This window comes from Haplochromis burtoni, unplaced genomic scaffold (genome assembly GCF_018398535.1).
Source record: "Haplochromis burtoni strain Fernald_Lab_line unplaced genomic scaffold, NCSU_Asbu1 Contig_1122, whole genome shotgun sequence".
Taxonomy (NCBI): Eukaryota; Metazoa; Chordata; class Actinopteri; order Cichliformes; family Cichlidae; genus Haplochromis; species Haplochromis burtoni.
In genome coordinates, this window is record NW_024583483.1 from 2060 (window position 1) to 12522 (window position 10463).

At 42.7% G+C, this 10463-nt stretch overlaps 1 protein-coding gene across 2 annotated transcripts in view; it reads left to right on the forward strand.

Annotated features, from left to right (window-relative positions):
• Positions 1-1216: 1216 nt before the first annotated feature.
• Positions 1217-10463, forward strand: part of LOC102310556 (tumor necrosis factor alpha-induced protein 2) — a 48877-nt gene continuing 39630 nt past the window's right edge. For both annotated transcript variants that reach the window (XM_005951843.3, XM_005951845.3), the window contains exons 1-4: positions 1217-1915; positions 3190-3300; positions 6389-6819; positions 8269-8480. In XM_005951843.3, coding sequence (XP_005951905.2) covers positions 1894-1915; positions 3190-3300; positions 6389-6819; positions 8269-8480 — 776 coding nt within the window. In that variant the 5' untranslated portion in view covers positions 1217-1893. The remainder of the gene's footprint in view (positions 1916-3189; positions 3301-6388; positions 6820-8268; positions 8481-10463) is intronic.

Consider the following 10463-nt stretch of genomic DNA (forward strand, 5'->3'; position numbering starts at 1 on the left):
AAATACGGCTGTATAAATGTCTCGCAGCCCCTTGGCGCGCGCACTCACAACAATGGCTGAGCGTAATTGTGCGGACGTATTTTACCTCCACAAACAGCTGAGACATGGTTTGCGATACATGTGGCAAAAAAGTGCTCCAAGAGTGAGGTGTTGTGGCTATACTTTCCCAACCGTGAGACCTCAGAATTAGGGAGACATTCAAAAGGGCTGTTGGGGGGGGGGTCGATAAATACATTTTACAGTGTTTATTTATCGGATAAAATACGTTAAATGTCACCGTTATTATTGGCCGGCCCAGAAACAGCTGGCGTAAACTCTCGACCGTCTCACACTTTGTTTAATTAGTTTTCTGTTTAATGTTTATTCAGCTGTGTGAAAGCCCCAGAGGAACCCACCCGAGGGATTAATAAAGTTAAATTTTATTTAATCTAATCTAATAACTTTAATCTCAGCCAAACCGATTTACTCACGAACAAATAAAACACTGAAAAAAGCCAAACAATAACATTTTTAAGCTATCAAAGTGACTTATATCTCATGTTTAACCCAAGTAGCGAAAGACCGTGGGGGTTTGAAGACGATGTGTCGGTCGGCTCAGATATTTGAAGTTTACACAGCTACATTCTCACCTGAAAATATGTTAAAAGTTTTTTTGTGACCCAGAAAGAGAAATAAGAGTAAAATTAAAACTAAGTAGCTGCCGCCATTGTTGGAAACTGGAATTGGCTGGGCCGCGCTATGAATTCTGCAATATGGTTTTTCAATTTTGCTGCCCGGGTGGAAAATCGGGAGAAATTCGGGAGAACTGTTGCTCCGGGAAATTTTCGGGAGGGGCACTGAAATTCGGGATTCTCCCGGAAAAATCAGGAGGGTTGGCATGTATGGTTGTGGCAACATCACTAACCTTGTCAAACACCTCAGAGTAAATCATATCACAGAATATGATGAGCTTATGTTGAGGCGAACTGAAGAGGAGGAGAAGGACAGGTGCTGCTAGGGCAAGACAGACGTCTCTCACGGAGTCCTTTAGTGCTGCAGGCAGGCAAGGTGTTCAAATAGTGCACAACTTCAGTTTTTTTATTTCTATATGATGAACTCTGCATTATTAAGTGATAAGACCAAGTAATCTGATGTCCTGTAATCATTATGATGCTATAATTTGAGATACAATAAATAAAATAATGTTTTGTACAAAGTATCGGTATCGGATCAGTATCGTCGATACCATCCGGAATATTACTTGGTATCGGATCGGAAAGGAAATCAGTGGTATCGCACATCAGTACAAAACAACAGGGTCGTGTGACAAGTATAACAGAGGCCTTGTTTTATTTCGACACACAGACGGTGGAGACGTCACTGTAAGAGGAAAGAAGAGACAATTGTTGGAGCTTTTCTGTTGTATAATTGCTTCACCACAGTTTGTGGTAACATAAAGCAGCTAACATTAAGGTCGTGGAATGGCTGCGCTTAGAAGTCGGTCTGTGCCAGGAAACCATGAACTTTACCAGTTGTGAGAAGAAGAGATAGCTCATTTACGCAAATACATCAGCAAGCCATTTTAAACACGGACCAGAGAGGATGGGAACAGGCAGGTTTTCTACATCTGCGTGTGTGGGATTGGCTGCCCGCTCTAAAAGGGGGAGTACGGTCTATGACAAGCACTCAAACTCACACACACAGACACACACACACAATCTGTGTGTGTCTCTTTGTGTGTGTCCTTGAGAGTAAGTGTTGATGATGATGCAGCTTTTCTGAACCGAAACTGAAAGTGTTCTTTCAGGATGACGTGAGGGGGATTCAGACATCACCTGCTCTCAGCTGCATCCAGTCCTGGTCCCGGTCGATCGGATCGTCGTCCTGCCCGCACGGAGGTACTTTCAGCTCCTAATGAGTCATCAGAGGAGTAAAGGTGAGCTCATCTATGTTTCGGTTCAGGTTAGACTCAGCAGTAACACCTCCTGCTCCTGCTGCTCACGCGCCCTGCCCTCTCCCGCTGCTCCTTCAGACACAGAGCGGCCGGTGAGGAGATTAGCGGAGCTGCGGAGTCCCTGTCGTCGGTTTGACGTTTGTGTGTGTGTGTGCTGGTGATCGATAAGCGGACTCATTGATCTGATTGATCGGACTGTTTGAAGTGTTTCCATCAGACTGCAGGTGGTGCTCTGCTGGGGAAGTGCAGAGTCCGCACCAAACTCCGTTCAAAAAAACTCAAATTTACGGCGCAGCAGCGAGTTTCACTCTGGTGTTCATATCAGTGCTTCATGCTGCCGCTCAGGTTTAGCTGGAAAATCTGTGAGCCCTCTGCAGTGGACCCGAGCCTGTCAGCTTACACTGTATTGACTGTCTGCAGCAGGGCTTGGTGTTTGTGATCATTTCATCATCATTATCCATTGCAGTACTTATATCTATGTAGCGTCACAGCAGATGCCTTTGTGCCAAAGTAACTGAGGATAAAAACATGAAGGAGATTTTCCCGGCCTGGCTTTTTATAGCAGATAACCGCCTTAAAAATATTCTGTAGTAGATCAAAAACAGAAGAAAACCATGAAAACATACCTGATGCTGCTTAAGTAAAGTAGAGCAAAGTTACAGAGGTTTGATTAGAGAGACAGCTAAGCAATCATTTGTAAAAGTTTAAATTTCTTTAGCATTGAACAGCAGAAATGAGGCTTTCATGTTGGAGGCCGACAGCACTGAACACAGCGGTAGACTTGTGCATAATAAGCAGCAAATAATGCAGAAAACAGATATTTTTGATGGTAAACTGGTCTCTGAGTAAACTGATAGAGAGAGAGAGAAAGAGAGAGAGCTGTGCAGGGAATAACAGCCAAAGTAAGAGGGAATTAATGACGATTTTTATCAAATGTGAAGCCCAGTTTCGATCTTTTGCTGCTAGTTAAGCGATGAAACCTGATGTTTCAGAATTTTTTAGATTTTGGCTTTCAGCACCAACGGCGTGTCTGTGTTGTGTGCCGTCAGGTGAACGAGCCCTGCTTTGTGTTTACATCTTTTTCCGTTTTCCCGCTCTTTAATCGTTGCTGTTTTAGCTGTTTTGCAGTTGTTGAAATAGTTTTGTGAGCTCTAAGCTAAGATTCTGGCAAAATACATTTATATTTAAAATTCGATTCAGGATTTAATTAATCGATATCAGCTGCACATATTCATTCATCATCTTACTGACTGCAGCAGGAGGTGCAGAGGAAAGTGGAGAAGAAGGAGGAGCCTGGAGCAAACTGCTAAAACTGAAGATCCCCTCAAAGATCTGGAAGAACCGCAAACTGCACAACAACAATGAAGGTGAGACCTGCAGAAGCCCTGCTAGAACCAGGTAGCTCTCCAGGACCACAGACTGTAGATGAAAGATGGACATAGCAACAGTCACGTCACCCACTGGTAGCTTTCGTGAAGGCTCAGTTTGAGGATTTTCTCTATGTTAGTTTTTGTTTCCAAAAATGGCAACATGTGGACGCTAATGGTAGCTAGGTTAGCATAGACTGAATGGGAGCATCTTACCGAGATGGTGCCTGCTAATTAGTGCTCAGTGACATCCAATCACAATACTTTCACCAGAGTTCTGCCCTCTTGGACAGTCTATTAGTACAGTAACCTCACAGCAACTATACGATTGGTCACATGATTTCATTTAAAATGGTTCAAAAGGCTCCAACAGGACAAACACAGTCCAGAAGTCCAGTTCAGGTGAAGCTTGCTAGCTACCAGCTATCCGGTTGTTCAGTGATGACGCGACGAATCCTACACAGCAAATCCAGCATATCCAAATTAACACTGTCGGATTTGATTTCAACACTATTAAAGTGTCTATATGGGTCCACACCAGAGAGTGTTAATTTAACTCTTTTTGGAGAGTTGGTACGTTAACTCTGATTTAGTGTTAAACACCAAATCTGTCTGGAGTTGATAATTTAACACTTGGTGTTAAGAGTTTATATATTAACTCTCAAAGAGTATTTTAGTTTAACTACGTAAGAGTTATCTTCTAATTCATTCTAAAAAGCGGGAATTTTACTGTTCTGAACTTCTAGAAATTTCTTTTGGAAATAAACATTTACTAAAAAGATGCAATGGTTTTTGAAAAACATTTATTCTGAACTGTGCACCACAATTTCAAAACATTTTCTGAAAGATGTAACAGTATACATGTTCTCACTTTCATTAGAATTTTGTTTATCAAAAGGTCTGACATGGTAAATGCAAATAACAGCATTCTCATCACTTATTTCTTCAATACAATATGCATGTCCTTCATTCATCCCTTTGTGGAACTTCAACGCACTTCTGCTCTCCCCCATATTCCATCTTCACAAGCATATCCTGTGCGGAGATTGAATAAAAATTAGTTGACACTAATTAATGGCACAAATAATCCAGTAAACAATTGCAGCACAGTAAAAAAAAAGGAATCCTCTTTGAGCCATTACTTGTGTAAAGTATTTTCCCAAAAGACAAGGACACAGGCAACAGGTAATACTGAACTAAATGTAAAACCTCAACCTTTTTCATTTTTACCTAAACCGTGTGCACAAAACTCTGGAGGGATCTATGCTAACGTAGAATCCAGTCAGGACGTCTGCTACTGCTGTTTGCTCGTTTTTTTTTTATGGGCGATCGTTTTCAGGCTTCAAGTAGCACCATTATACCAACATTTCACATTCTACACATTGTTTTAGGTGTATTTGACCAAAAGTTTGACTGAAAATTCACATGCAAGCTTTTTTTCAAGGCTGTGGTATTTGCCCGCAAACAATACCTTTCAGCTAGCTAAAACAGAATATTATGCTATCAGCGAGCAACATGGCTAATGCCTTTCACACAGCTTTGTCTCAACTCCAAAGAGCCACAGAAGTAAAAGCTAATAACAATTGAAACAATCTTTGAAAAAATGACTTACCAAGCATGGCAAACAACTCAAATATGTAGAGCAAAATGTTCTGAAACGGCTTCACTTCAGCTTCGATTGGAGCCGTGCTGGGGGCGGAGTCTGTGAATTTACTCTGTTGGTGTCATAGCCCCTCTAGGAGTTCAGAGTTAAGAGGTCAAGAGTTAATGTTTCCATTGTAACACCTCCAGATTTGACAGAGAAACACTCATTTTTAACACTCGATTTTAACTACTATCATTTTACACCTCAGAGTTACATTAAAAGAATGTGACTCTGCTTAGAGTAAAATTAACTCTACTTTTGCAAGGAGACTATTAACACCAAAAAATTTAACACTTTTGAATTTGCTGTGTACTTCCGGGTCTAAAGTAGTCTGCGTTTAATATGGCTTTTGTGTTGTTAACATGTTTAATGTTATGTATTTTCTTCTATTTGATCTCAAAAAGCTCCTAAAACAGTCAGTGATCACTGTTGACCTCCCTCGGCTTTTATTACCGCTAATCATTTATTTAAGCTCAGTTTTTAAAACCTTAGGATGTAACTACAGCCCAGCCCATGCAGCAGTATATGAATGACTAACCTCGTATTGTGGATGGATTATCTCAGTTGTTCTCCTGGCTGAAGTTTGGTCCTTTTACAGCATCCTGCCATGCGATTACATTTGTTCCTGACCACCGAGAACACTCACGTTAACTTTTATCGAGTGGAAAAAAAGTTAGCTTGTTTATATTATGCTAACATAGCTGTGTCGCTAGCGGTCACGTAGCACATCATTATATACCAGCTAGCCCAACTTCAGTAACCCTACAAACGTCACTGCTGTTTAGTTTTCTGTCTTCATTTATGCTGGAAGTGATAGCAGAGCTGTACGTTTTAATTTGTTTCCAAAACCCCGCAGTCAGGACATGCTATATTGTATTTAGATAGAAGCTAGCGAGCTAACTCCCTGCTAACTTCTAACTCCGTTAAATGTCATAAATTCCGTTTTCATGGATGCCTGGATGTTAAACTCAATTGTTACACCTGGTAGAGCAGAACGCTGATCATTTTATTAAAGATGAAAGACTTTAGACAGTTTTTCAACTCTCAGTAATGCCATAGTGATCGTTTGATATATGGACCTGCAGCGGAGTTTAGGTCCAGACACGGCGAGTGACGTCAGACTGAACATCGGATAGTCTCCTGTGTCAGTGAAAATAGGCGACTCCCCTAATAAACAGGGGAAGTATAAAGACCCCACCACCCCATTCATGTGCAATGAAGGAAAAGACCAAACTGTTTGTTTATCAGGCTGTAAATATGTTTATTTGTGCTGTGAAGTTTTAACATGGGAGTCTATGGGGGTGACTCACTGCTGTTTCTGCTGGATATCAGAGGAACTGCAGGTGTTTGGTTCACATGAAGAATGAGAGCTAGCAGGACCTGATCTGTTGATGGATTTAGCTCCTGTGGTTTTTTGCTTCTGATGCTTTCTGTTTTCTTCAGGGGATGAGGTCAAGCAGGTGCAAGTGGAGCAGGAGGAGCAGCTGGAAGAATCAAGCAGGAGGCTGATAGAGAGGGAGGAGGACCTGTTCAGCTATGACTCTGTCAATGAGGAAGATGAGGACGAGCTGCACAAAGACTTCGAGGCTCTGCAACTGAAGCTGTGGATGGCCATCAATGACACCTTCACCCCCTCCTCCTCTGCAGGGGAGCTAAAGGTCCTGAGGAGTGCCATGGTGTCTATCCAGCAGCAGGAGGCGCAGGACCAGCGCTGGAGAGACTGTCAGGAGGAGCGAGTCCCAAGATGGCGTCCTCAGAAATGTCTCAGCATCCACAACATACTGCTCCAGAACATGGTGGAGGGCCGAATAAAGGAGGCTGCCAAAGACACCCCGGGAGGAACCGACTGGCTCTCTTCACCTGTGAAGAGACAGGTTAGTCACCTGGGAGGAGGTGTGGGAGGAGCTCTGCTGGTACTCAGTTTGAGCTGGATGAGAGTTTTTTTTTTTTTTTTTTTAAATTCAAGTATTTATTAGATTTTACATTTTATAATAACAAATACAAAAATACAACAACCAAAAACAAGAAGCAAAAAATCAAAACAAAAACAAAAGAGAACAAGAAAAAAGCAAACAAAACAACAAAACAAAACATTCAGGTAGACATGTAGGTGCAGAAATTGCCCCATTGTTCCACCAAAGCTTCCGTCACATGATCTTACCTTCCCAACATCTTTTCGCAAGTAAGGTTCCCAATCATTCTGGCCACATTTTAAGCATTTGAGTATAGGTGTCCTTTCAGTATTCCAAAATGACACAGGCACATGTTACTGGTGCAGTGCTTAACACTCTAAACTGGTGTTTATTTAATTGTGGCACCTTTCTTTTATCTCCTAGTAGACATAATTTAGGTGATTTGGGGAAGTTACAAACCTTCCATCCCTGCATATAATTCAATACAGTGTTCCAAACTGAAAAAACAAACAAACAGCGGGCATTCAGGGGGCATGTATCAGTACCTTTGGCTTGTTGGCATTTCCAACACAAGTCCTCTCTACCAACACCCATTCTATACAGCCTTGAAGGAGTATAATAATATACATTAAGATTTTTTACTGAATAAATTTCCCCCTGGCTTCCCTAATGTATAATCCATTGTTTGACAATATAGAATCCCATGTACCTTCATCCATTGTATACCCTAGATCCCTTTCACATATTTTCTTCAGGCTCTTATTTATATTATTTTTAATCCATGGGCAAATATTATACCGTTTCGCAGCTTTGCACAGTAATGGGGGTAACAGCATGAAAATCTCTATTGGGCTACTTTTGTGTGTTATTGTAATTCCTCCTTTTAAACAGTTTCTTATTTGCAAATACTTCCAAAAATGGCCATAACCCTCCAAACAAAATTTCTTTTTAATATCCTCATATGACATGAAAGCACCCCCCTCAAATAGGTCACTGATACCTCTTCTTAGCCATTGTGCCCAAAAAACAGTCTGCTTACCAAATTTAATTTTAGGATTATACCACTTTTGTGCATAGGGCACAAGTTTATATTTCTTATGCATCTCCAACCATACCATTTTTGAAAATTTCAAAATAGGATTTTTTGTCTTACACTCTTTATTTACTTTTTGTGATAAAATATCAATTGGTGTGAATGGAGACGCAAGCTCTTATTCAATTAAAATCCAGTTTATCTTGTTTTTCTCTGCTCAATGTTTTCCTAATCTAGCCATTTCAAAAGTATGCTTTAATAATCTATATTGGGCAGGACTAGTCCCCCTTTTTGTTTTGGTTGGGACAGTCGATTAATGTTAATACGGGGTTTGATGAGAGTTTTTACCCTACTTCCTGTTTGATGAACCTGTCCAGGTGTGTCGAGTGGGAAGATGTGTGAAGGAAGACCTGCTGACGGTGGTGAGGAGGGTGAAGAACTGCTACCCTCCTCACATGGACATCATGAACCTCTACGCCGGCCTGTACCATCAGGAGTTCTCAGCCCACCTCACTCAGCTCACCGCTGCAGGGCTGGACGACGATGACTGCAGCTACCTGTTGTCCTGGGTCAACCAGTACTACCCACAGTGAGTTTGTGTGGCACCGGGTGTGGCAGCGCTGCCCACAGGCCAAAGAGCAGAGTGCTAATCACCATAGCAACAACCATAACAACAACCCTGAAACAAATCAATGCGAACCTAAACACTTCTACTGAGCTTAACCATGACAGCAGAACCATTACTGGGGAGCCGTTATTGCAGAACTGTCACAGCAGAGCTGTTACAGCAGAACCGTTACAGCAGAGCCATTATTGCAGAACCGTTTCAGTAGAACCGTCATAGCAGAACTGTTACTACAGAGCCGTTACTACAGAACCATCACAACAGAGCCATTAAAGCAGGGCCATCACTGCAGAACCGTCACAGTAGAGCTGTTATTGCAGAACTGTAGCAGTAGAAGCATCACAGTAGAGCTGTTACAGTAGAACTATTACAGCAGAACCATTACTGCAGAATGGTTACTGCAAAATGGTTACAGCAGAACCGTCACAGCAGAGCTGTTACATCAGAACTATTACAGCAGAACTATCACAGCAGGTCCTGTCTGAGCATCAGTCCTCTGCCTTACCTGAACACAGCCCAGATTCCTGCCGCGCTGTGAAACATTCACAATTATTTATTTAAACCATCAGCCAGACCTGCAGGTCCCAGTTCTGGTCCACAGGCCTTATCTTTATCCTCTCTGTAATAACCACTGGCTAGTTTCTTTTGCATGATCGTATTCTGTCAGACTCATGCTTATGAATGTGAAGGAGAGAAGTTAGTGTGTGTGATTTCTGATCTTTTCTCAGTGTGGTCAATAAGACTTCAGAAAGTTGTCACGGTTGAGGATTGAGTGGACTCAGGCACGGAGCTGTGAATATAAGCAGTGCGTTTATTTACAGTGGATAAAGGTTGACAATAGTTAAAATGTGCAATGATAATAGTTGGTGTGTCCTCCTTCCCGTGCTCAAACCGTGCGTGGTAGTGAGTGCCAGTCTCTCCTCCAAGTGTTTCCTTGTGCTCGTGAATCCTCCGTCCCAGTTCCTAGTTGCACACAGACAATAGTAATGAATAACCAAAAAGAGCAGACAACACTGAGCAACATGAGCGGCTCGTAACATTACCAGGCTTAGTGCAATACTCCAACGCTGTCGTTCGCTCAGCCACACCATTAAATAGCCCTGCCCAAGATGGTGGATGATTGGTAGCAGCTGGTGGAGAATCGGTTGCATGTGAGGCAGCTCAGGGCCACAGCGCCTCCGGGTCGGAGGTCCCTCGTTGCTATCCGACCTCCGTAAACACCACAGCGGAGCCGGAGGGAAACAGAGCGAGAGAGGAAAACACACACACACATATACACACAGGCGGGTTGACCGGTCGGGGCACCGTCCGACCCTGACAGTACCCCTTCCTCTAACGCGAGCCACATGGCGACCCACCAAACTTGTAAGGGTGCCGGTGGCGGAATTCTCTCACCATGGCATCATCGAGAATTGCGGACCGCGGCACCCAGGAGCGCTCTTCCAGACCATACCCATCCCAATCCACCAAAAACTGAAAACCTCTACTGCGGTGCCTAGCATCCATAATGCGGGTGATGGAGTATGCCGGGGCGCTGTGGATAATCTTTGATTCAGTTTTGAGTGGAATGTGTTTGGTTGAGAGCCATACCTGCTGGCCCACCTGGTACTCTCAGAAAAATTATGGTTCTTAAATGGTTCTTCAGATGTCTTCATGGTTCTTTAAAGAACCATCATATGTCAAAGAACCTTTTTATTTTGTAGATGGTTCTTTAGGTACTACAAATGGTTCTTTAACACTTAGAGTCCCCCGAGAGCAGCAGTGCCCAGCCTTCTACCTTTCTACCTTTAAAACCCGCCTTCCAGCCAAATGGCTGGTAGGCTTTTAGCTAGGCTTTAGCTTCAGCCAAGTGGAAGCTAAATTGTCTAGTCATTCATATGTAAATTAGGTTGTTACCTGAGAATTCTGGAGGGGAGTGGGGAAGGGAGAGGACGGGATACCTGGCAA